Source organism: Crassostrea angulata, chromosome 3 (assembly GCF_025612915.1).
Source record: "Crassostrea angulata isolate pt1a10 chromosome 3, ASM2561291v2, whole genome shotgun sequence".
Classification (NCBI taxonomy): domain Eukaryota; kingdom Metazoa; phylum Mollusca; class Bivalvia; order Ostreida; family Ostreidae; genus Magallana; species Magallana angulata.
Genome location: NC_069113.1, coordinates 52,670,600 through 52,698,457, shown reverse-complemented (window position 1 = coordinate 52,698,457; position 27,858 = coordinate 52,670,600). Strand labels below are relative to the sequence as shown.

Below are 27,858 nucleotides of genomic sequence, written 5' to 3'. Positions count from 1 at the left end.
CATCAACACAATCTAATTAAAATTAGATCCTCCACGCTCTCGTATTTGATATGTCGCTCACAGCCGACATATCAAATACGAGAGCGTGAAGGATCTAATTTTAATTAGATTGGATTGGCATCAACATATTGTGTTCACTAAAGTGAATTGCATCATTAAATAAGTTAAATAGATTGAAAATGGTTTGCAACCACGCTTGGATTTTCTTATTAACAGCTCTTGAAAATTACATTAAAGAATTGGTGAATGACAAGTTTTAGCTTTATTTTATCAGTATAGATATAAAAAACAAAAGAGGACGACGAATCTGTATCTCGCCGTCACCGGTCAAAATATCACAAACTGGTCTAACTTACCGGCGATATGACAGAGTAGAAGAGAGACAATCCACGGACACACGGTGCTGTACATTTTGTATTTGTGAGAGGGAACAGCAAAATGTCACACCCTTAGCGACACCCTCGATGTAAGCGTAATAGGGGGTGTTCTACTATAAGGAAAAACGACTCGAACACAGCCGAGAGATGTATTCAAAACATCAACCAGTTTTTATTTAAGATATATTAAAGCAATCATTTGTTTACTGGGCGGCTAATTACGTGCACGGTTTTATGTATCACATTACATGGATAATCCCCTTAATCGTTTCAGCAGGAATGACATCTGGTACCTATTGGTTACATCATGCTCTCATCTGTTACGTCACTTTTATTGGATTTGTCTGGACGTCTACTGGCCTTAAATGATACCCTACACCCAGACCCCCTAAAAAAGGGAGATACTTCTTTATTGATTTGAATCTATGTATATTATTGCAATATACATTGCCCGCTGTTTCACTGCGTCCGAATCAACCACATTTAATACCTGCTTTAAAAGTTATCGTCCTGAATGTTATACCTATGGAAAAATTGGAAAAACGCTAACACAAGTTTAATCATAAACAAAATGCATGATTCAAATTATGACGCAATACAAAAAAACAACAACCAATTCAAATATTTTTTTAAACAGTCATAATATTGTCCCAGCTGTCAATGCATTTAGATAAGTCTGTTATACTAGTATAAGTAATCAAAAGCCTCTTAGATCAGTGACATTTAGGCAATATCTGGTGTATTCTGTTGTATATATAATCCACAACCTCCAGATCGTTTTTCATTTGGGCCATGTTGCTCTTGGTCTCCTCGATGGCCAGGTTAAGGATGGCCATGAACATGACTAGTACGGTCCACTGCACCAGAAATATGTACAGGAAGAAGAAGGCGGGCCCCATGTACCGGTTAGCCTGCTGTATGGGGTAGAAGTCCGATTCGCCAAGGGCCAGCTGAAACAGGGTAATCAGAGACTGGCCCATGTTGGAGAAGCCCTTCACGATGGGGCCGAAGGTGAAGACAGCGAAGTGAGCGAAGGCCACCACTATGATCACCACCATCAGGCTGAAGCCGAGCAGGTTTTTCTTGGCGATGGAGAGGGTCTGAGACATGAAGTACATTCTGACGTTGAATTTCAAATATTTGAAGAATTTCAAAATCACCAAAGCCACAAAAAAGGCCAGAATGTAGTTCAATGTCATGTCCCAGAAAATAGAGGTATAAAAACTGACAAATTCTTCCGTAATGTGCAAGTCCGTCAGTTTAGCTGAGACGGATACAATCTTCTTCAAGTAAAGACCCACGATAGAGAAAGACATAATGATCTGAATGATTTCCACATAACTCCAAGGATCTGAAAAATACTTTGCTCTTCCTCCATAGTAAAATCTTTTGATTTCAAAATAAAAGAACGCCAAGGCAAATATCACAAACAGAATTTCACAAAGGGCAGTAAATACTTCCAAAGGGCTGCTGTAGGTGAAGTTTTTCGTTGAAAATATCTGGTAGCTGGGGTATATAACTCCAAGATTGGAGAACTCAAAGGGAATCATAACAACACAGAAAAGTTTAATATTAGCATTATAGGTGGTGAATTCCACAAACACTGCCCGGGTTCTGTGGTCTATCCAGCTGGAGTCCTGTAGATCCTGAATCATGGACAGGGACTGGCTCACGTTCCCGTCCAGCAGCACAGTGTACCCCCCGCCACTGTATGTGGCTAGGGTCCCCTCGTAGGGGATGGTTTTGAGGGACCAGGAGGAGCGGTGACTCCAGGTGTCGGACAGCTGCTTGGGTTTGTAGGTGAGGGGCTCTCTCCAGCTCATGTTGTAGTCCCCCGAGTCTTCGTTGCCGATCCAGTACTCGCCAGAACAGTTCATGCTGAATGTCATAGTCTTCCTCCGTACCCATTCAGGATAGTCGCAGCTGTCTGCAGAAAAGACGGTCACATAAATGTAGTTGTATACATAGCAAACAACATCTCACTTGACTAAATTCATTGTTAAAGTTGGTTCTTAAAGTCATTCAATTACTAAACACATCTATACAGCATCCGCCTTTACAAAAAATTAAACTTTCTAAGGGTTCTTACTAAAATTATAATCAGTGTGACTGCAATCTCAATGATAAATTAAATCAAATTTCTCTTTAAAATGAGAAAGAAAATTTGTCTGTCAAACTGAATTGAGGTATATCCTATCAAGATCTATTGCAAAAGGAGATGAGAAACAGAGAAAACATCAGTACATGATTAAATTAGATATTTTAATTTTATTCAACACAGTAAAAAAATATTACCTAAGTACTGTGGTTTCATCAATATTCGTTAAATACCAATTTTCGTGGATTTCGTTGTTTAGTTGATCCATGAAATTAAATGTTCATTGAAGTGCAATTTTTATTAACATTTTGTATTGATAGGGTCATTGGCCACGAATTTACGTATCCTTGAAACTGTGATTTTCACTTTATCCACGAAAATTGATGCCCTTGAATATTAATGAAACCACAGTAAGCTTATTTGATTTTGAAAAGAATTAATGTCTTATTATACAAAGATGCTTGAATAAAGTTGTTGACACATGAATGTTGGAAACATACCTTCTTGAATTCTGACCTGTCGTATTCGGTACTTTCCCAACAGAAAGTACTCGCTGACCAGTCCAGGTGCTGTAGCGTTGCCTAGCGACATCTCACCGAGAACAGGAACAATGCGCTCCTTAATATATGACCAGAAAAGCTCTACATTGGCAATCTGCAATGAAGAGTATGCAGCCGAATGTATGTACCAGTAACAAAAAAGTTCAATTATACATCATACATAAAAGCTGCTGCATATATTTTGTGTCTTTGAAGGTCAGAAAGCAATTGAATTTTGAAGAGTAAAACTGACACTGAGAATTATATACACTAATGCTAGGTAGAGGGCAACATAAAAGTTTTTTAACTATCCTGGAAACTTTCCACAAACTTACATTACTGAGTTCCAGGATGTCCGTGGAAAAGCCCGAGGCCTGGGAGTAGATTGGAGGGTGTCTGGGCTCAATAAACACGCTCTCCATGTACCGGCGCATCTTCAGCGACTTGCCGACGTTCCGATGACCGTGCGCCATGAAAAGGATACAGATCACAAAAAGCGCGTACAGGGCGATGTCTCTCAGGGTAACGTGAATCTCCTCTTCAAGTTTCAGCTTTTTGCGGATCCTGTTCATTAGTCGTCGAGAGAGTGGGTCTGGAACGTAGCGGCTCTGGGGCTTGTTTGCAGAGTCAAACTGCTCACTCATCTTCTCTGAAATGTCAAATGAATTGTAAAATGTAAAATGATATGTAACCTCCTTATTTCAAATGAAGGACAGTGATACTTATTTGATATAACTTACAGTATACTGATTTTTGGAAAAGTTTAACTACTTACAGATCCAGTACAATCACAAAATTTAGCTGCATAGCTTGAGTTAATTAAATTTGTTCCTAAATGAACATTCGTACAAAAAGTTGGACTTATGTGCGGCAATAATTTAACTTTGAAACTTCGAAATGATCTGAAAGCAATTCCTGAAAAATGGTGCTCATTGAGTGCAAATTAAATCAAATATCTTTAAAATTTGAGGCTATGTATAACTGTTAAGGTATAAATTTGAGGCTATGTATAACTGTTAAGGTATAAATTTGAGGCTATGTATAAATATTAAGGTATAAATTTGAGGCTATGTATAAATGTTAAGGAGTGATCAAACATCTTCTTCTTAAATGAAAAGCAAAAAAATAACAATTCTGGTTAACATAATAAATAATTGGCAATAATTCAGAACTTAATATGAAGTAATCACACTTATTCATGCCTCATTGCACACAAGGTGGTGGACAAACAATGAAAATGCACGTTTTGCTTTAAACTGCTCAAAAGCAACAATGTTTAAACTATCTTGGTTCAGGGTTGATTTTTTAAAATTACATTGTCCATAAAATAATATAGGTTGTCAATTCCTTGCAACTTTTTGACTGTTTTCCATTGAAAGCAAAATTTCATAAAGTTCGCTTAACACACCTATTTCAGGTAGGCAAATAAAGCTATGAAGGTAATTCAAGCTACATAGATATATCTAGTGATTGTACTGGACCTGACTTACATGTGCTATATATACATGTAAATACATGCACCTCCTAACAACTGCCAGGGATTTCAGGTACCGGTAGTTCAAAATATTTCCCCAAGTCTACATAGTAATGGTCCCTCATAATATCTCATGACTGACAGTGAAAGACAGAGAACATGGGAAGAATGCCCTTTCCTTCCCAGACAACTACTTGCAGTATGAACATAATGTGAGTAGAGTTCAGTTGAGCTGAGACTTCTGATAAAAGTAGTCAACTGATTTCCCTACCAGACAGGACAATCAGGGCAGTCTTTAGATGAATGATCTAATGAGTATGATTAGACCAGAGAGCCTTAAGCATTGAGTGATTGGCAGTGGTTTGAGACACTTTGGGATTTTGTTATGGTTCAGAGTACATATGTTCTATAATTATCATATTTAAAATATATCACTATTACAATATTTTTAAACTGTACAATTTTTGACAATAAATAAGGAATAAGGAATCATTCTTTGAGTATTATGAGGTGATAATTTTGGTCGGGGCGGGATCAAATCCAATAAAGCCCAAAGGGCTTTATGATAGACTTGATCACGCCCAGACCAAAATTATCACCTCATAATATTCGAAGAATGATTCCTTATTCCTTATATTTATAAAAGATTAAGCCATCATACGATTAAATATTTAAATATAAATTAGCAAACCCCGCTGGGGCTTCAATTTGGCGTCATTTGTATTATGGGTTATATAGTACAAAATCGATACGTAGTGTTATCACAGGCAAAGACACTGGTAAATGTAAATAAAACCTTATAAAGGAAATATTTTTAAACATTAGTTGCTTTGGAATACCTAACAGCAGATCAAAAGTGGAGACATTCACCACCTGCACTATTATAATATAAAGTAAGAATCTAATTAAACTGTTGATTTTGAAAGACAGTGATTAACAATTTCAGGCCTAAACTATGAATAACCCCACCATAACATTCATAAACAACTTGAATAGATATTCATTTTCCCCTGCAACAATGATTTTGTATCTTACCTGTGCTGGCCCTTCCCCCCTGTACACCCACTGAGAAAGACCTTGTATTTAACCTGTGCTGGCCTATCCCCCTGAACACCCACTTACTATAACCTTATATCTTACCTGTGATGGCCTTTCCCCCTGAACACCCACTGACCATAACCTGTGCTGGCCTTTTCCCCTGTATAACCACTGAGAAAGACCTTGTATCTTACCTGTGGTGGCCTTCCCTTCCCGTATAACCAATGACTTTGACCTTGTATCTTGCCTGTGCTGGCCTTTCCCCATGTATAACCACTGACTATGACCTTGTGTCTTACCTGTGCTGGCCTTCCCTCCCTGTATTACCATTGACTGTGACCTTGTGTCTTACCTGTGCTGTCCTCCACTCCCTGTATTTCCACTGACCATGACCATGTGTCTTACCTGTGCTGGCCTTCCCTCCCTGTACACCCACTGACCATGACCTTGTATCTTACCTGTGCTGGCCTTCCCTCCCTGTACACCCACTGACCATGACATTGTATCTTACCTGTGCTGGACTTTCCCCCTGTACACCCACTGACTGTGACCTTGTATCTTACCTGTGCTGGCCTTCCCTCCCTGTACACCCACTGACCATGACATTGTATCTTACCTGTGCTGGACTTTCCCCCTGTACACCCACTGACTGTGACCTTGTATATTACCTGTGCTGGCCTTCCCTCCCTGTACACCCACTGACCATGACCTTGTATCTTACCTGTGCTGGCCTTCCCTCCCTGTACACCCACTGACCATGACATTGTATCTTACCTGTGCTGGACTTTCCCCCTGTACACCCACTGACTGTGACCTTGTATATTACCTGTGCTGGCCTTCCCTCCCTGTACACCCACATACCATGACATTGTATCTTACCTGTGCTGGACTTTCCCCCTGTACACCCACTGACTGTGACCTTGTATATTACCTGTGCTGGCCTTCCCTCCCTGTACACCCACTGACCATGACCTTGTATCTTACCTGTGCTGGCCTTCCCTCCCTGTACACCCACATACCATGACATTGTATCTTACCTGTGCTGGACTTTCCCCCTGTACACCCACTGACTGTGACCTTGTATATTACCTGTGCTGGCCTTCCCTCCCTGCACTACCACTGGTTTCTTCAGAATCATGGTGAAGACAAGGGAGATGGCGATGACCTTGAATGGCTGGGTAATGAAAGCGCTCTGGAAGAAGGCAGTGAAGAAGGAGACAAGCCAGTCCACACTCTTCTGATAGCCGTACTTTAGTCCGTACAACATGACAAAGTACGAGGAGACCACAGAAAGGGAGATCACCAATGTCCAGGCAATGTAGACCGTCCACCATGGCAGTCTAAAGAGGTAGGGAAGATGGTACCAGTGTTTAAGTTGTACCCTACCATATTCATTACTCAAACCAGAAAGGAAAGACACAGTGCATAAATACTGGATAAATAGATTTGAATGTATGAAAAATGATAATGACCAGAAAACTGACATGCCATTTTATAAAAACAAGTGCTCACAGGTATATTTGGACTCCTAGTATTACAAAACCATGTAAAGGTACAGGTGGCTTATTTTTTCATGATAAAAAACCTTTGAACTTCATGAATAGTATTGCACTTTGTCTGAAAATGTAAATATGTACAGGAAGAACTGACTACTGATGATATTTTTCTCACTCACATCCCATCCTCCTTGGCTGGTTCTCTCTCTTCCTCCTCCTCTTCCTCTAGTGTTTCGCTACCCTCACCAGCTTCAATGCCACCTACAGAATTTTTTTTCTGTTTCTTTCTCTTCTTCTTTACTCTTACAGGAGTTGTGCCCCTTGGCTTTTTCTTGGCTTTTAGGAAGAGCTGAATGATGAGTATATTGACAGGGAACATGATGAGTCCACTTTGTACCCCAATCACGAGATCAGACAACGAGATTGTGATGTAGCTCACTCGAGCCTGGTCTGCCGGGTCGTCAGTGGGAATCCCATGAAACATCAGACTGGTCAGCATGGTCATCAGAAGCAGGCAGAGGGCACAGGACAGTCGCTGAGCGCGGGTAAAGGAGCTGTAGGAGGGCTTTGAAGCAATGCTTAGCCAGAGGTGTGACTCTCGGAGGTCCCGGCTCGACTTGAACAGGAACTGCTGGTTGGTTTGAGACTTGAGGTCCTCCAGGGAGCAGGGCTGGAGGGTGACCTTGAGACTGACCGAGCCCCTGTCAACCGCCACCCAGTCACTGAACAGGAAGGTCCAGGTCTGCTGGGTCTGGAGGTCCTCTATCAGGATTCTGGACAAGTACCTGCCGAGATCAGGTAAGACAACATTTATTCACCTTTAAAAACATTGGAACAAAAACTGAGAAAATTTTGTACTGGCATCTTTTTTTTTTACATTATTGCCTTCTGTTATTCTTGACAATCCTAGACTTTTACTTCTGTTTACCACACTAAGTAAATATTTTCTTTCTTTCATCTTATTTTATTTTGCCTTCATATTTTAAAACACAGACAGTTTTTACAGACTTCAATTATCTTCTTTAATTCAAATGTGTTAAACTTCACAGCTGACTGACCAATGTGGGGATTTCCCAGAGCTGTCGTGCCACACTGAGAGACTCCGGAGGTCCCCAAGACTGTGGCTGGTGGTGACCAGGAACCAGTCCTCATATCCTGACAGAAAGCACTGTCTCCCTGGAACGGACTCGCTCAGACAGTGGCGGCCACTGTGGCCCTCAGTTCCAGCGAAGGACAGGCTAACACTGGAGGTGGTGCCGGCGTTCTTCCACCACCCTGTGATTACACACACCAGGTACGCGTACTTGTGGTCAGGGTTGTTCTCATGGGCAATGATGACTCCACCCTGAAATATTAAAAAGTCAAAACTCTGTGTTGGATTAAATCCTACAAAAGATCAAATAATTGTGGTTAAATTTAATTGTTGATTCGAATTCAGTACTATAAATCCATGCAATAAAAATATAAGCGATAAAATCGACCTTTGCTCACAAATACCGTAATCCGGTGAATATAATACGCAGTAGTGTACAATACGCACCCCCAACTTTGGGTCTGAAAGTGGTGGAAAAAAGCTTGTTGGGATGCATAATACGCATCAAAAAAATTGACCAAACGGTACCCGTAATCCTGAGTATCAACAAAGCAGTTATACTTTGTATGCACGCTTGAAACTTCATCGCGGGAATACGCTACCGGAAATAAGAAAAATGCAATATTTTCTTAGATACTGATTTATTGTAACGAATACATCGCAGTAATATCTTTATTTCATAATCAATGTTTTAAATAGACCTAGTATTAAATATTCTACCGTAAATAAAATCAACTACTTTCAGCAAGCGTTATATGCAAGTGTAGTGAAAAACGGACGGTGTACAGGTATGAAGATAATGGACCTAATTAAATTCTTAAATAATTCCTATCAAAGTGATAAATTAGAGGCCTGGAACATAATAAAATATGTGCACAAATAGTTGTGTTGTGTATAGTACACTTATAGCCTAAGGGGAGTGACAGAGATACCCAAGGTGTCAAGCGTTAGCGGTAGGGGAGCACAACAATGGCTTCAATTACCGGAATAGGTTATAGAATTATTTATGCTCATAATTATTTGCAATAAATCAATTAGCATTACATGAAAATGGTTAAAAATGAGCCACATGATGTGTAAGCTGTTTTCAAAGATCGGTTACAAATAGCACGTGGCCATCCAAGCCCGCATTCTATTAATAACAACAGTAATGGGGGCGTACACGGAGATAAAGAATAGACAGTTCAAATTAATTTTAAAGGCCATTTTGAAACAGTTTATTTATTAACAGACTTAAAGTATACATTTTCTTTAATTACATGCTATAACAATGATTTCCTAAGGGTTAAATAATAATATATATGTGGCAATGAAGTAATGTTACGAAGTATAGCGGGGTATCGGTCTTGTCTGTGAACATCATAGGTAATACTGTAGTATGATATCCCGTGCTTCATCTAGGGAAAAAATATGTCCAAATCCTATAGGGATGTATAATACGCACCCCTTTCTCATGGTAAAAAATGCTTGGAAAAAAGTGCGTATTATATTCACCGGATTACGGTAGTTATTGTTGAGAACTAGGATGCATTAAGATGTTTAAAATAACTCTTAAAATTCAATTGTCAAAGCTCACCTCCCTTAGAATATAAAATTACAATAAGAACACTAGGTTTACATAAACTCTCTATATCTTTATATAAATGCAAATACTGGGTTCGTAGATTAATCAGATTTTCCACATCCCAAACCCTTCAATTTCATCACACTCCACCATTTCTGACCATTGACCCTGTATATAACTAACCATTGACACTGACCCTGTTTATGTCTGACCACTGACCCTGTACTTGTCCAGTCTGTCCTGTTTTTTGGCCCAGGTCAACAGAGTGAAGTAGATCAGCCAGATCAGGATCACACAGGAGACCACCACCGGGTTAGAGAAGAAGGTCAGGAACAGCGCCGCATCAGCAAACGGGTCAACAAAGTTAGGCGCCACCAAGAAACTACCGGAGAAAGCCGTCAGATGTGTACACTGACAATGCATGGAAACCGGGGTTGTCTGTTGACCTACCTGTGATTTCAGCAAATAAAGTAGTTATAATAATCTTATAATAAAATCCTTTATGGTAACAGCTTGTACTGCTGTTTTGCGGGGCAAACTGACATAGTTTACTGAAATGTGACATCACAGTAATTGTTTTGATTGCATCATTTAACCTAACTATAACATAAACATATAATATTTAGCATATATTATATTTGGCAAATATTGATTTATCAATGTTAGCGTCATTTTGAATGAGCACTTTTCTAAATGTACATTTCACAATTAATACATATGTGCATGGCATTAAGCAGAGTACATGATTTAGAGGAAGCTGCTTCACTAAAAACAATTAAATAGAATGCACAGCCAAATGTAAACTTTTACAGTAGCAGTATAAATGTGGTTATTGTGGAAAGGTTAATTAGAAAAGACATTGATTGCACAGTAGAAAACTTGGAGGCATAAATAATTTCTTTAAAATAATGACTTTAGGATCACCTGACATCCACTTGAAGACCACTTGTCCTCTGTGACATTCCAGTACATACACACAGCAAAGTACAGCTGGGTCTCCAAGGTCAAACCACAGGAGGTTAAGGTCAAACACTGACGGCTCAGCTCCAAGTAATTATCCATCGTCTGGTCAATACAGAATGCTAGAGAGACTTCTCCAGTTGGAAAGGAACTAAAGATGTGTGTGAAGTTGTTGAGTTTACTGAGTGAGACTCCTGCAGCCCTGACATTAAGATGACTCATGTTGGTTCTGTTCTGAACTTCAATGACATTAACAGTGAGGTTAAATGTCAAAGGTCGCACAGTGAAAACAGTAGATCTTCCTTCTGTGGAGTTAAAGGTCATTATTCTGCACAGTTCAGTTGTCTGCGTGGCATTAAAACTATCAAAATCTTGTACACTTAGTGTGAAGTTTTCTTCTGATTTTTGTATCACTGGATCTAAAAACAAACAAATTTATGTCATCAGTTTGTCTGATTCTAACTACATGTATTCAAAAGGAAAAAATCATGTCTGTAGGTTTTTCCAAAAAAAAAAAAAACTGACAAAAAATCAAGTGTACATTTCAATGTATATGAAGAGTTATGGTAATTTCTACATACTAGAGTTGGAAATGTAAACATCTACAGGGTTTGTGAGACAGGTGACATTGAGCTTTTGGTTAAGGTCATCTCTGAGGGTCAAGGACACCATGGGTGTGGTCAGGGAGTCGGAGGCGGGGTCCCAGATATATGGATTCTTCTCTGTCAGCATCACCTGAGGAATAACAGAACATATCTTACAGGCATACACAAAAATCTGGACAGGTTACGGAGGCTGGATTGTCAATAAGATTAACCATCAGATCTACCTTAAATTTTTAGATATGATTTGTTAAGCACTAGAGAAAAAAATCCATAAATTTGAGCTTCACATTTTAATATTTTCCTTTATCTTTATATAGAGCTCTTCTTCTAGAGGAGATCAATATAGTCTAAAAATTGCCACGACCATCTAACCTTCTTAATTTACCACGGTACTATTAACTTGGTAAAATTCTATGCCACAAAAACCATGTAGGCATACAAAAAATTTCACAAACATAAACAGTGCCAGAGTATTTACCTGGATGCTTGTAAAGGAGGTATTGCTTAACAAGGTAGACAACTTCCCATCAGAGGGGATCGTAAAATCACCAGAGTTGTTTCCCCTGTCTAAGGACAGCTTTTTTCCCCCAAGTTGTGAGGGTGAGGCTTTGGACAGAGCCAGGTTCATCTTTTGGGTGGTGAACACTGAGGGGGCAGCGTCAGGGGTGATGTAGTCCATCATGATGTCGGTAATCTTGTCCACAGTACCCAGAAGCCTCTCTGCTGAACTCTTGACCTTAATATCACAGGAAACAGTCAAACACTTGTAAAGTAAATCTTGTCTAATCTGGCCGACTTGGTTCTGAGAGTTTTTGCCAGATTAGGCCCCATCCGGTTTAGAGGGCATTGTTGCAAATTAAATTCATATTGACTTACATTTTAAATTTACCTTAGCAATATTCACAACATAAACACTCATTTTTAGTCGAGTCTAAATATGTAAGTTTAAATTACATAAACATTTGAGCAGTTATTCAGTGCTTATTGTTATAATGAACAATTTACGAAAAAACCAATATATCAAAGATAACTAGAACTGTCCTAATGGGACTAATACCCCCGCAAGGCTAATTTCAAATGGGACAAATAATTGAATTGAATAATAAAGGTTCGGAACACATACAAAAACAAATTCTAGAATTGTAAAAAAAAAAAAAAAAATTAGTTAACAAAGAAAAATTAAAACCAAAATTGTCAGAATTTCACTGTAAATACATATCTACAACAGTAATACATTTACAAATGTATGTATCTGACGATATATTTTTTTAAAATTTAATTGATTTCAAGAAAAACCAACAAAATGACAATAACCCCTCCCTTTGCAATAAATGGAAATACCGGTAGCCAAGCAATGCTCTTCTGTTGATAAAACTTTTAATATCTTTCTAATAAGAGTCTTGACACATGCAATTAGTTGTTTCAAATTTTCCTCACTTTCTCCTATGGCACAATGGAACTCCATATCAGAAAATTGATCCCATACTAGGACTATGATTTTCTTTGATGAGCTTGTTAAATTTAATAAACTCCCAAAACATTACCATAATTACCATATTATGTAAAAATATTTAAAAAAGAAAATTCAATATTACAAACAATTTTAAAATTGCGAAAACACTACAATCATATCAGTAATTTTGAATTTCATTTAAATTAATGCCCAATAGGGTCACTTCATCAATTTACTTGACTAATAAATTTAAACAACTTCTAAAAATAGTTTAACTTCTTTATCAATAATGATATTATTTATTTCCTTATAATGATAGAAACTTTTGGTTAACATGAAACAGTTTTAAAATAGCCTCAAAACCATAACCCATTTTACAGATTATCAATTTCCCCTAAACACATGCTCCATCTGAACCATGGCTCAGATAATGGCTCCCTTGGGACAAATGAATTCAGCCACACTTGTCTTTGATGTTCTTATTAGCTCCTAAGAATTTATCATTGACAAACAAAAACGTTGCATTGTCAGTTGATAGAATACTTATAAAAAATTATTTTTTTTAATTAATTAAGACATTAAGACAAAAAAAAACTCTGTCTGGATGTATTTATATAAATATATTTTAAAGTGTTTTAATACTATTAATTAATCAATAAAATCTGTAAGGATTACCTCCCTTACTTTTCAACATTAGTGTACAATATATAGAATAAGGAAAATGAAAACTGTCATAAAATCATTAAATCTTGTCTGATCTTAAAAAAAATTGCAGGTGCACATCTTCAGATGGTGTTCAACATATGTACAAATTTTCAAACTGTTCCATGCGGTAATAAATAATTCTATAGGGGGGACAATGTTGCGTCTACAGACAGACAGACAGGGTGAAACCAATATACCCCCCTAAACTTCGTTTGCAATTTCTCTACTGCTCAACTTGTTGTACCCATAAATTTCATTGTAGTTGCAAATCAAGTCTAATAGTGAACACTGTCAACATATCATAGTGTGCAAAAGCAAAATATTTCACGATAATTAATAATTTGAAACAAATTTAAGTGAAGATTTCATTCAGGGTATTTCTGAGTGTGTAGATGTAATTTCAAAATATGTCTACATAGCATTTAGTAATGTACTTCATTATGCAAAAGCAAAAACACTATGAAATCAGACGGTAATCAGTGGAGAGAGACCTCCTTCTGTAGGGTGTCATTGGGTGGTCCCATGTGGAGAATCTTTGTACCGTAGATGGTCCGTGTGTCGAGCAGCATGGTCACTCCTTCTAACAGCAGCCTGTGAGGGGGTAAGTGATTATACCGAGTCAGTACTGAGAAATATTAAAATCCTACAATAGCTATCCAAGGTCATAAATAATCATGAAATAATATCACTGCTCATTATATAATTTTAATTAAACTTATTTAAAATTACCCTGCAGTTTTTTCAGCTTCACTTTGGGAAACATTAGCTGACTTATTTGAAAAAGCTGAAGTCATTCCTTCATATAGGACTGTTGCCTGTTCCTAGAACCAAAAACCCAAATCATCATTCCAAATGCTGTCTTCTTGCATTCTAATGTTCTACTTTAAATAAATTGCAAGATTTTGTTAGTATTGAGTAGTCTCCCTTTTTCAGTAGGAAGACCTCCTTTATCACCTGTATTTGTGGGGATAGTTCTTCCTGGATTTCTGTGGCTGTGTTTAGGATACTGGTGACCATCTCAATGTCCGGGGAACTAGTGGAAGAATTGGCCAGAATGGCAACCACTACTTCTCTGATCTAATGACATAGGATCAAACAATCTTACAGGCTTACAAGGCTACATCAATGGTGTATATTGACTCTAATGAATGCGAATAAGGTGATAAATAACCTCTGTGCGCTGCTGTTTCCTGTCCGTGTTGCTTTCGTTTGTTGCTGCATCAGTATTCAGAGCTAGCACTGAGGTTTGTAAGATCTGTGTCACGGCTGTAAAATTCACACATACATGTACTTCAATTATATCATAAGCAAATGCCTCTTTATCTTATATGCGAGTGGGAATTCCATGGTACATGTATTACAGATATCAATGAGATTAATTAATTAAGATTCTTAAGTTCAATCATAATGATTTCAAATCTCTGAATCTTTTTATCTATCATCTTGTAGATTAACTCCAGATTGTCAGATTAATCCATACCTGACTGCTGTCCAGCCGCCAGTAGGTCACTGATTATCCCTGTGGAGCTGGAGTTACCGAGGACATTCCCAGAAATCACATCCACAATATCCGAGCCGGATGCCAAAGGCAGTACCTACCAAATTGAATGTAACAAAACAATCGACACCCCAACATTTGAGCCGGACGCCAAAGGCAGTGCCTATCAATGTAATGTGGAATCATTTAGTTTTATGGGGGACAATTTTTGTAGATGTGGGTTTTTCGCTTATAAGTGGGTATGTAATTTTGTGAATGCGTCGGTTTTTAGACGGAGTCACATGGCCCCGTCTATTGGTTTACTGTCAGCCAAAGTCTCAAACCAGAAGGCACGCGTAGAACACATGAATTGAGTCTACGCGTAAGAAAATAGTGCAGAAAGTTTTCATGCATTTCAGTAAATATGTTTTATAAAAACACGCATTAAATCTTTTTAAGTCCTCTGTGTATAAACAAAATTCTATTTAGAAAATAAACAAATAGTTTTATTGATCAAAATATTCTTGCTCGGGTTCAAATGTGGAATGAGTTTCGGAACTGAATGCACAGCGCCGTTGACGATTCAGTTGGTGTACGAGCTCATTAATCAATAGAAGAGGTTGATGGTGGAATCGAAATTAAAGTTCCTAAACGCAATGTGCCATTTTTGAAAAGTTGTGAATTTTATTTTGACAATCTTTCACCTTAATACTACCAAATTTCATGCGCAAGCCGAAGTTAAATTTTAAACAATGCATTGTAAGCAAAATCTATAATAGATTATACATTTTGGAAGACTTATACATCATATGATATATACAATTGATTGAAGAACCAAGTTAAATGTTTATGTTCATGTTTTCCGGCTTAGTTGGAATCAGGCTTTGGGTGAATTACATTGTAAAATAATGCATTACATTACCATTACTTCATGAATTAGGGCATTAAATTACCATTACCATTACTTAATTTTCTTGAAGTAATGCATTACATTACCATTACATGAGTAAAGTAATGCATTACCATTACTTTGTGAAAAGTCAATAAGTTTTTAAAAAGTTATTTAACAAACTAAATAAAGAGTTTTTGTAAATACAGGTATTTCATAAATAAAACATGCTTAAAATATTTACAGGTTCATGTTCATGTTCACTATCAGGTTCAAATTTAATGACTTATACTGATTGCTGTTGCACTTATAGTTCTCATATTAAGGTTGGTCCTGTAACATTTACACGCTAATGGCAGAGTTGACAATCTCTGTTATTTATGTCTCTGATTTTCGGAGTATGCTTTTTAGTGAAAAGAGCGGTTGTATCGTAATTCGTGTAGGTGATGCACGAGTTTACACAAAAAAGTAGTAAGTGGCGAACGGATTTATTTTTACCTATTAATTTTGCATGAATCGCAAATAAAGAAAATTGTGTCAGATAAGTCGGTCTTAAAAATCAAAATAGCAACCGTGACAAATCTTTTAATTGTCAAAGTTCTTGGAATCTTATTGTAAAATTTTTTATTTCTAACGTCAGGTGCCTGTGTTTGTTATCGGTATACAAATGTTCACTTTGTTTGTTAATTCAGCAGTTTTAGAGTTTTTGGGGTTTTCATAAAACTTTTATTATGGATACTGTCCCACTTGTGGATTTTCCCTTGGATCACAAAATTGAATAAATCTAATGATTAAAATTATCGTCTTTGATATAGTTGTTTGATTTTCCCAGTTAGTAGTAATTTTTAAAATTTTTTCCTTGGGGTCTTATTTTACATAATATACCGTTGTGTCAATTTTCTACAATTATGAAGGCCGGGATAGAGTAAAATTTAGACAAATTATCAGACAATTGCAAAAAAGCCGAATTAACATAGATTGTAACAAATAATTCAAACTCATAAATTTTGGAAGCATATTCGAGGAAATCCAGGACAATAACAAATTCAAACTTTCAAGACCCCGTCTTTCAGTACTCTCAGTACTTTGATAGGTTTCAGTAATAAAGAGAACTCTCTAAATTTTTTTTCATTGAGGATGTAAATTTGTGGGGGAGAGCTACCCACAAATACCACGAAAATTGAGCCAATTCTAAAGATTCCACAGTAACCACACAATCTACAGCTTTATGCAACGTGTGCAGATAGATGCAGTCAAATACAGAAGCTTTAATGCCTCAATCTCATTTATACAGAATTGTGCATTGTACAAACAAAAAGATCACTTTTTAAAAAATTCTCAATTTATGAAGGACTCTTATCCAAGTATGTATCTTGAAAATTATTCTTCACTGGCAGGCACATATTTTTTTCTGACATTCAAAATAACATGTATGAACAAAAGTGGAGACAAAAAAACAATTTTTACAACCTGAGGCAAAAAACAAGATACATCAGTTTCAAACTGAAACTTATACACATCAGCAAAGTCCATATGTTAATAAGGAGACATGTTCTGGCTCTCATTCATTATAATTCATCATTGACAAGATTCTTTTTCCTGCTTTTCTTACTGATTTATAGCTGTCAAAAAATTACTGGTGTAATGAAACTGCATTTATTTGGATGAATTTTTAATGATTAATATAAGTTAAAATGTCTGGGATTCAATGAAGTTAGATAATGGCAACAACGGTAGATTCAGTGAAAAGTTTCTTTTCCCAGCTTTTCTTTACAATTAAAATCTGTGGCAAAACTCACTGAAGGTGAAATGCAACTGCAATGGAAGAATAAATATTTTGGAAGTTGAAGAACAAGCTTTATGAAGGTTACATTTTTGACATTGGATGCTATGAAGAGTGAAGACAAGTTTATCAGCTCATCAAAATCGTCCTGAAAATCCAATAATAACGAAGAAAGCAACTATTTATATCCTAATGCAAGGACAAAATTGCACAAAACATATGAAAAAATAAGTGTACTGGTTTGAATAACAGGCTCAGTACTGCCATGCATCTACTAGCACTAGCTAGTGGGTTATAACTCTTCAGTGCAGCCGGTAGAGCATTGGTTTCTAAACTGAAGGGTCCTGAGTTTGAGCCTTGTTGTGGTCATTCCTACTCTTCTATTACCGCGGTACATTAGAAATAGGAAGGAGCCCAGCATGATCCATTGTGGCAGCACCACTACATGTTTCAACAGCTGACATCATGTTCTGATTCTTGTGTTTTACTCCATGTATGGAAGAATAAGCCCTTCTTTCTAAACATTCTGATTCTGATAGTAACAATCTCTAACTCACTTTTACTCACTGTATTTGAACAATTTGATAAAAATTCAAAGACAGATGTATTCATTACAGAAAAAGTCATCCTGCAATGTTTAAAATGATAGACCCATAGGCACCAACATAGAGATCATTATTTACCATGACACTGAGAGGCAAGGCTGATGATTCCAAGCCCATGCTGTCTTTACACACCACCACTAGTGACAGGGTGTGGTTGTTCTCTGTGGGCCCCTCACTCAGGTACAGAGCGGGTATGAACGCTTCCTCAGATTTCATAAGTTTTGTCTTCTTACCTGGTATATGGAGAATGTTTTTTAGCATTGGATTGAACATTTTGTCAGCAAAATTATCATACACAACGGTGTTTGCTGTTTACACATCCAGCCAATTTTTATATTATTGCTTTCTTGAGCAATAAAATAGATGGAAAAAAAATCTATATATATATTATATATAAATACCAACTACAACAAAATAATACATCAGGCCACAAGTTTAGAAACACAAAATATCTGTAAAAATGAAATGACACCTTTCTCAAAGTTTTTAATTTGACACTTGATAAGCTTGGTGACCTTTAACCTTTGACATGAAAATCAAGAGAGGTCATGATTTCTGATGACTGTCAGGCATATGACCCATCAGATATTTACATTAGTCAGACAATCAGGGATATTACATTCAGAGGATTTAATCTTTTGACCTGGAAATTAATATTGTCATTTGTGTTTAAAGGCTAGTCTAAGGCCACACCATTATAATTTCTTGTTTGTTGGACATTCAGTGAAAGAGGGTACAAGCGGGCGAGCGAATCAAGTATAAAATTGTTATTTTTTGTAGCCAAATATTTTAGGTGGTACACAACTAATTTTGATGGACAGTTATACTTCTTCTACTTGTTTCTGATTTATAGATTAAAACTATTTAAAATGTGAAAAAATAGAGCGGAAATAGAACAGAAAACAGCCCAGAATTTCCTGGATGTGGGAATTAAATAATAATATTTGTATAGTTTTATTTAAATAAGAGCGTGCAGGGTCCAACGAAAAAGAAATTATATTGGTGTGGCCTTAGTATAAGGTTGCATAAAGATAAGGGGATACAAACAATATGGAAAACTAAAAACCCACAGTTGACTTCATTTATGAAAAAGTAAATTTTTACCTGTAGACTGGATCTGGTAGAGAGTGTAAGTCAGTGGGGAATCAGGGTCAAAAAATCCCTGACAGGATACATTGAAGCTGGTCAGGAGGGTGCGTCCTGACTGGGGGGTGATGGAACAGTTCCCAAGAATTGGGGGTTCATTCAGGGTCAGGTTGTACACTGCTCTCACATTTCTACCTGTGGGATAAGTTCCTAAAAAATTCCAAAGTAGAAACAAATTTTTAAAATACAACTTTAATGGGGATTTTTTGTATACAAAGCTGAGGTATATAGTGATGCAACCTTGAAGGTTATGGGTATCAAACAAAAATTCCTCATTGTTTATATTGTGACCTTGGTCAAATAGATTGGGTCAGGGTCACATCCTCTTCATGCCAAGTGTGTGTATGTAATGTACTGTGTATCTTTTTAAGAAGAATTAAGTTAAAGACCAGAAATGAAAATGAGAAAGAGAGAAAATGACATGTCACAAATTTAAAGATCTTTCTTAACTTTGTTAACAGGGTAAAAATAAATAAATTCAAAATGGGCCTGTCATTACCAGGCAAAGAATCCAAAATCTATACTTCACAATGAATAGAAACCTTTACCGATATAGACCACTTGCTGGTTGACGAAGGAATTGTTCACATGGAAGCTGAACACTGACTCATTCTGAGGGCGGTCAGCGACCTTGACCTCTGTGTCACACAAAGATCCACACCCATACACTGCCCAGGAGTGAGTTACACAGGACCTACACATGCTTAGCACGGTCAGGTTCTCCCCTGGGTTCACCTTGTCCCCACAGCCGCTCAGGCATCTGGTAAATATTGAGAGATTCCAAAAGGAGTAAAGGTTAAAATCCAATACAACAATAACATATTGGCTGTCTCTACATACATGTGTTGTAAACAGATATATCACACTAAAAGTCTGTAGTTTAATCTTCAGTTGGCAATATTTTAGCTGTATCCTAGAGTTCTATTCTATAAAGAATGTCTATTAAGTAAATTTTGCAATGTCTTAAATTGTTCTAATTGCATAAAAAATTCCAGGTTAAAGTCTCTGTATATATATATAGGAAGTTCAGCAAAAGAAAACACAAACTTACGACAGCCCTGATATCTTACTGAATTTGGAGTGGGGGGTGGTAAATAGTCAGCTTCTTGGTGTGGGCTGAAATATTTTTGGCTTGCTCTTCCAGGTTCCAGAATTCAGTAGTTTTCTGAAGATGTCCTATGGTTGTGACAGGTTCAGTATTTCTACAATGTCTGAAATTATACAAAATCAATTATCTTCACTTAATACATGTATATTATTTAAGAATACCTGTTTCATTTTACTGCAGAAATATAAATGCATTGTACTTTTTTCTTCTTTAAAAACCCGAGAAAAACCGTACAATATGTACTGAAAAGAATGCTTAAAAAATGTTTGGCAATAATTTATCTAATTCAAGTACACCAATGATATCATTAATGATATCATAATCATTGATACTTTTCAGATACTGCTAATAAATACAGAACGACTGCTACAGTACATGGTTGTCTGGATTTGGATGGCCAGATGGAGATCCCTGGTTAAGATTTCATTCAGCCATTCACAGTTGAAATCTGACCCTGCATTCTCTACATCCGGGCATCCAATCATAAAGTAACCCTAACAAAAGATCAAAATAATGTATCAACAAATAACCCTGCAAAAATCACAATACTAAGTTGTTTTACCACCCAAAATTGCAGAATCTATAATCAAAGTCACTTACATATTATGAAAACTATACATTTTACCTGCTGTATAAGTCTTGCTTTGTCTGTATCCGAGGTAACGACTAGGGTCAGACGGACACCGTACACCCCATTCACAAGATCCTTGCTGTGGTCAGCTCCCACTGTCAGGGACAAGACGGACCGGTTAAGTGGAGTAGTGTCGGGCAGGGTGTGTCGAGAGCCATCTGATATAGTTACATAACTCCCATAGAGGTAATGTAGGCTCTGAAATTAACAGTTAGATCATATTATTGTCTTTCATAATACACACACTTTTCTTTTCTTTTTTATGTCAGTCTGCATTTTGTAAAATACTTTAAAGAGTTCTTTAGAAATTACCGGTAAAATGTATAGGACTAGAGCATTTTAAAAAATTCTCCATGTACATGTACATTTGGATTTTTGTTACGAAGTGCAGATGCATCACATTTTATGAAGCTGTGAAAGTAATCGGTACCCAATCATAGGAAATCAGAAGACCCGAACAATTGCTGGTTACATTGGTTGCCATGGAGATGTCTGATTCTGCCCAATGACAGAGATTCGCGACTATTGGTTGGATGTTGTTGACAGTTAGAGAGTACTGACAAAGTCTGGTTGTATCACAGTTCTCTGATAATAACAAAATATACATTTATAAAATGTAAGAAAGGAAATGATAACTGTAGATTCCTTATTTTACACAAGTAAATTCTGTGATTCAGCTATTTTGCATTAAATTGCAGGAATATAAAATTACGAATGCTAAATTTTTATTATATTTTATTTAAGTCTACATCTGTCTGAAAAAAAAAACAAAAACTCTGAAACAGAGTCCCACAAAACATAAATCACTCTCCCCAATATTCAACTTGGCTTCAATATATTGTGAAAAGTTTCTTTGAAACTGAACTAAATAGAATCTTGAAACTGCTAAATGCAAAATAAAGAACATCAAAATCAATGTCTTAAAAGAGGTTAAGATCATAGAATTAAGATACAACTTCTCACACCCAAATGTATATCCGTAATAAGATTAATAAGAATATATGTATCTTGAACAATTAAAGGGACATGGTTACGATTTCATCAAAATATTTTTTTTCCTGTTTTTATTAATTACAATGCTTCAGGAAAGCAGTTCTAATGATCACATGAAATTTGAGAGTCAATCGTTAAGTTATAAGCAAGATACAGCACTTACAACTCTTTGCCATGTAAACAAGGCTAGTGCCTTGTTTTTGTTTACATACATGTAGGTTCAATATACCAGTAAAAAATCTTTTTCAAGCTGATTTTTCTCTCTTTTTATTCATTTTAAGCATAAATAAACAGTTCCTAACGTTTAACACATTCATATTATGTCTAGAATTGGAATTTTCACACAAGGAACTGTCTACATAAGGAACTGTCTTCATAAGGAACTGTTTATTTATGCTTACAATGAATAAGATGATAGAAAAATCAGCTTGAAAAAGATTTTTTAGGGTAAATTGAACATATGTAAACAAAAACATGGCATGAGTCTTGTTTACATGACAACAAATCTGGCATTAAAGAATATTAATTCATATAATAAAATCATTAACAAAAACAAAAAGAAAAAAACCCAACAAGTTAATTCTAAAAAGAACAGTCCAACAAACTGCGAGATGAGCATGGTGTAGTGATATATTTACTGATCAGGCCTCTCCTGAGATGATCAACTGTCACAGTGTCCTGCGACAACCTATACTCTACAGACTATAAATTAAAGCAAATCCATCAACATTTGTATATCCTTGGGTCTTAAACAGAAAACTATTCATCAAACATCTTTAGATGGATTACTATAATTAATGAGGCATCCTGTATTTAAGAACAAATATATATATGTATGTATACCTGATATTCTTGTATATTAACAAATTAGACATCTTGGTACTCATGAGCCCTTATCAATCTGATATATTAAAATGCATTTTTTGGTCAAATATTTTATGCAATTTTTTCAGTTTTATCACAAGGTGCCCCATACCACAATAAATTGTTATATTGTGTGATAAAACTAAATCAGAGCACCTGAGTAAATAAACACCAGAAACATAGGTTTTTCCATGTGGATATCTGTGCTGTGAACTTGAGCTCCCTGACACATCCTGTGAACTCCTTGGCGGTGGGGCTTAGACCGGTCAGCTGTGAGGGGGTGTGGTGTCCTCCAAGGTACAGGATCTCACCCAACTCAATTAGGTATTCCGTTCTCCCACTTAATTGTGTTTCACTCTGTCAAAATAATACCATCTATTATAATTTTCAAGAGACTTGTAGGGAATTACTATACTACAGATGATTGACAGTCTATCTTGTTGAATTTATGAGCCCCATTTAGGCTCAAACAATAAATGATCCTCTGACGGTCCAGGCTATTGCTTTTGAACAGCACAAATGGAATTTGGATCAGTTATTTTTCTGTCTCTTAATTAGGATCAGTTCTATAAAAAAAGTACATAATATTATATTAGCTAAAAGTGCTTGGATATTCAGACAACAGAAAAGCTTACTAGAACCTTGGGTTTAGGTAAGCATCACAAAATGAAGAGCAAATTTTTTGAAGTGAGAGATCTTGATTTCAGATATGTATCTAATTACAACAATGACAAGGTTCAGGTTAATTTTTACTTCAAGTAAAGGGTAACAGATAACATTTCCCTCAATTACTTTTTAAGAAAAATTCAATCTGCTTGTTTAAAATTATAACAAATATCCCTCACTGGTTTTAAATTAATCCTGCTTTTACTTTTATGACAGTTGATAACTATATAAAACTACATTTGACAATAACAATTTCATCATTTTTTACACAAAAGGGTGGAATTGCACAATTTAAGTACCAGTGCAAAACTAACGATCTACACTACCGGCATGTACATCAAGACGATTACCTAAATGACCTGACATAACTGTAAGGTTAACATAAACGACAATGCACAGGTAAAAATACCTCAGTGACTGTGTGCAGGTAAATATATACCTCAATGACAGGACAATCATTAAGAGACAGAGAGATCAGCCTGTTTGTCTTCACCAGAGTTATGTTGTTCCATTCATCATAGTTGATGGGATGAAAACTCTCGGTCTTCAACAACTGATTAGAAGACTGTAACCTGACAGGAGAATTCAAAATAAAGAATTTTCATACAAATACAGCAAAACTTGTTTAGTACAAACATGTATATAACAAAATCTCCATTATAGTGAAGTTTTCGGATCCTCTGGCAAGATTCTTAACAAATTCTAGCTATCTTTTTATGGCTATAAAGAACTTGGTTATAATGAATTTACAACTATACATGTAGCAAACCAAGTTTGAGCCCCGTAGAGATAAAATATAACAAAGTTTACACCTTTTAATGTAACAGCAAATTCTTTAATAATTTCAAATGATACTTCAGTTTTCCATCCAATAATTTTAGGTTTTCAGAGAAGTATTTCATTCTATGCCTTAATAATTAAGCAAAAACGGAAGTGATGTGGATAAAAATCTATGGTGAATTTGCTGTACTTATTATTAAGGGTATAGCAAAGTAATGCCACTAGTTTCTAGGACTTTCTGTGACTGGGTTTACTCTTTTTATAATTTTTGTACTTATCAGGCCCTATAATAAAAGATCTTTTTATAGGGATAGAAAAACACATGTAGATTAATTATTTCCTGATTCAATAGAGATGTACAAGAGAATAAAACTACTGTATTTAGCAGAAACTGATTTTTGAACAGATTAGCGCATCAAAAAGGTTCAGAAACCCTTGACTTGGGAAGATGAGATTAGCGCAGATGATGTGATAAAAGGCTTTTACAAATAACAACTTGGCAATAAACTTTCAGCCTAAAACACTTATTAATAATAGAATACACAGCCAAATGTAATAGATATCTTTCATTTAAGGCATTTTCCCTCCAGTATTTTGAAAAGTTACTGAAATCAGACATATAGATACACGTAACAGAGAATGGCAACTGATCGTAATCTTGCGGTTCCTAATGTAAAGTGTTCCCAGTTTAAATCAGTACATGTATATCTTTCTAATAAACAGATATATTGAAATATAAACAGCTAAACTCTATTACCAAAACATTCAAAATATTATATTTTCATGAGTTTATGTCTTATAAACAATATTAAAAGAGAAGTCTTAAGAGGCAGTTGGCTACCCATAGTCCAAGATTTCGCTGATGTATTATTGCAGGCCAATTATATTATCTATATATTAATCTTATTTTTCAATTTCTGTTTCAAAAAGGTCTAAAACTTATGCACATTTTTCATAAAAACAATATACTTTTGGTTTAAGATCATTACCTCAGGTTACTAATTTTGTAGTTCTCAAAGTATGGTTGCTTCGCGTACCATATTTTAACAACAAAACACGCTAATGGCGGGGTTGCCAATCTCTGTTATCTAGGGTGATTTCACCATGCATTGGACACCTTTGGGTTTTTCCCTTTGTTCATGCATCAAATATCATCCAAATATAAATAAAACTTGTTTTAAAAGTTACAGGTTTTCCCCTTGTTTAACTATTGGAGAAATAATTGTGAAATTGTTAAAAATGTAGAAAATAAAGCAAATCAATGAAGTGTTGAACTTTTTCAACATGGATTGGACAATATTTACCAAGCATCAGACAGCTATACAGTACTGAGTAGAGATTAAAAATAACAGTTTCTGGTTTTAATGCAAAAATAAAAAGGTTTAGAAAAATAAATTCATTCAATTGCTATTCAGAATTCTTTTAATGTCAATTCTCAAATTCACATATGGGAATTTAGACTAGTGCTTCTGTTTATAGAAATATTTATCATGAGGGGTTCTTTATCGTGCCAGCTCCTACAGGAACTTTGGACTAAAAAGGCTGTGTCCGTAAAACTCAAATTTGAAGTGGTCTGAGGAAAATGTTTCTATCAATTATTTGTTAAATATTAATTTTACTTCACATTTAAAGTATATCACAAGGAATGGGCACGTAATCTCCTTATTATTAGAAGAAATCATGCACGGTTAATTTGTGTCCGAACCATGGTGAAATGAACATATGGAGCAAAAATGACCTTGACATTAATTGTTCAAATTTACTGGACTTATTTTAATCAAATTTTGTTTCAAAACTTACTTCTTTCTAATTATTTTATGCAGAGAGTGCATTGTCACTAATTCACAATCAAATGCACAACATTCAAATAGGCCTAATGCTTTAGTGTAAAATCTTTATAACTAAATTTTCAAAGAGGGCCTATTTGAAGCATATTACGATACCTATATTGCTATTAATTTCTTTGAGAATGTGAGTGTCAAATTCTTAATTATGATAAAGTTAATAAGTTTTAATTCAGGAATATACGAAACAACACATGAGCGCATGCACATTTATTTGTATATTTAGAACCAAAGTGGTCCGATCCAAGGTATGTGTCCGATGCAAGGTTAACTCACCTTATATGTCTCTGCTGTAATTTATCAAATTAGTTTTACAGAGAGATAAAAAAATCCTACTCACCAGAATGCCAGTGTCATGTTGTGCACTGATACGGTATAGAAATCTGATGATGAAGTTGAGCGATGGACAATCAACAGCCCGTCGGTAGTGTAAGACTTGAAGCTCATCTCCAGGATAAACGACTCCAGGCGACTCTCCCCAGACAGGACTTTCAGTTCCAGGGGACTCTGCCCTGAGAATCCAAATTCATCTGTAAAAAGAAAGAATTCAAGAAATCTATAAATTCCAGATATTAATTATAAATGCTAGGCTTACTAATACATTTAACATGAAGGAACAGTTGGGATTTCCAACTCCCTTTAAACTGTTAAATGATATATTATGCATGGTATTAAAAAACAATAGATTTTTTTAATAAAATCATACCAAAAGCTCTTGAAATCATACCTATACAAAATACATATGGGAAACAAAACACTAGTTGGAGTGTTATGAAAGTCAACCTAGTGTCCATGAAGAACTTCGTTATACACAACCCATAGGAAACTGTAAAAAATAAAACAAAACAGATCAATATTTCTTTAATCCGTTAAAGCTAACGGTGGGTTAAACATTAATGGTAGCATTAATTATTTAGACTTTGACTGTGATTTTTTAAAAAGAACTTTCAATCGCCAACGGTTTAGTGCAGCAATGGGCGAATTCGCTCCAATGCTTACGTGTACACAACTTGTGACAAGTGTATTTGTATCCAACTCAATCTTTTACCCCAAAGATTATAACATTGCCATCAAAGTTGAATTTAGCTGCCTTTGTTTTGAAATCCTTGTTATATTTCCGAGATAAACTTGTACTACGATGCAGGCCTAAATTAATTTCGTTGATCTTCCCGCCTCATCCCTCATCGGATGTTGAAAAACCCAAAGAAAAATTAAGAACCGCCCAGGGTAGCAATTTTTATCCCGATTGCAATCGGATAGACCCCCTTCACGATAACCGTGGTCCTGCTAAGGCAAAATGATATGCTTGCCAAAATTTTAGCAGGTAGATGACGTAAATGAAACAATTGACGTTACGTCATATTTCACCAAACCCTGCAAAAGAGCAGTACCGCAGTTAAGTTGTGAAGGGTTAAAAAAAAGAAACCGAGCATATCACATGAAATAATCATAGAGTGAAATTTCAATATAAATCATACTTTGCTTAATAAACAGTTGCAGAGCTTTAACAAAAAAACTGTTACTTCTGTAACCCACACCATTAAATCAGAGAAATTTTTGTGATGATCGAGGGTCTTTCATAAAAATAAGTGCTCACACAAACAAAAAATGTTATTGAAATTTGCCACAGTTTTTTTTTTACCCAGCTATCCATTTCATAGTGAAATGCT

General features: G+C 35.9%; 1 protein-coding gene across 1 annotated transcript in view; it reads right to left on the bottom strand.

Annotated features, from left to right (window-relative positions):
• Positions 1-27,527, bottom strand: part of LOC128175048 (polycystin family receptor for egg jelly-like) — a 43,022-nt gene extending 15,495 nt beyond the window's left edge. Inside the window, exons 1-28 of the mRNA XM_052840437.1 lie at positions 27,237-27,527; positions 26,916-27,014; positions 26,529-26,718; positions 24,004-24,136; positions 23,055-23,255; positions 22,673-22,736; positions 21,472-21,626; positions 21,036-21,239; positions 20,786-20,904; positions 20,373-20,513; positions 19,851-20,062; positions 19,261-19,452; positions 18,235-18,389; positions 14,883-14,997; positions 14,574-14,668; positions 14,357-14,479; positions 14,132-14,223; positions 13,894-13,993; positions 11,723-11,980; positions 11,221-11,374; positions 10,604-11,058; positions 9,899-10,129; positions 8,081-8,367; positions 7,202-7,807; positions 6,616-6,866; positions 3,350-3,663; positions 2,976-3,093; positions 2,076-2,304 (exon numbers count right to left, since the gene is read on the bottom strand). Coding sequence (XP_052696397.1) covers positions 2,076-2,304; positions 2,976-3,093; positions 3,350-3,663; positions 6,616-6,866; positions 7,202-7,807; positions 8,081-8,367; positions 9,899-10,129; positions 10,604-11,058; positions 11,221-11,374; positions 11,723-11,980; positions 13,894-13,993; positions 14,132-14,223; positions 14,357-14,479; positions 14,574-14,668; positions 14,883-14,997; positions 18,235-18,389; positions 19,261-19,452; positions 19,851-20,062; positions 20,373-20,513; positions 20,786-20,904; positions 21,036-21,239; positions 21,472-21,626; positions 22,673-22,736; positions 23,055-23,255; positions 24,004-24,136; positions 26,529-26,718; positions 26,916-26,982 — 5,261 coding nt within the window. The 5' untranslated portion in view covers positions 26,983-27,014; positions 27,237-27,527. The remainder of the gene's footprint in view (positions 1-2,075; positions 2,305-2,975; positions 3,094-3,349; positions 3,664-6,615; positions 6,867-7,201; positions 7,808-8,080; positions 8,368-9,898; positions 10,130-10,603; positions 11,059-11,220; positions 11,375-11,722; positions 11,981-13,893; positions 13,994-14,131; positions 14,224-14,356; positions 14,480-14,573; positions 14,669-14,882; positions 14,998-18,234; positions 18,390-19,260; positions 19,453-19,850; positions 20,063-20,372; positions 20,514-20,785; positions 20,905-21,035; positions 21,240-21,471; positions 21,627-22,672; positions 22,737-23,054; positions 23,256-24,003; positions 24,137-26,528; positions 26,719-26,915; positions 27,015-27,236) is intronic.
• Between the last annotated feature and the right edge of the window lie 331 nt (positions 27,528-27,858).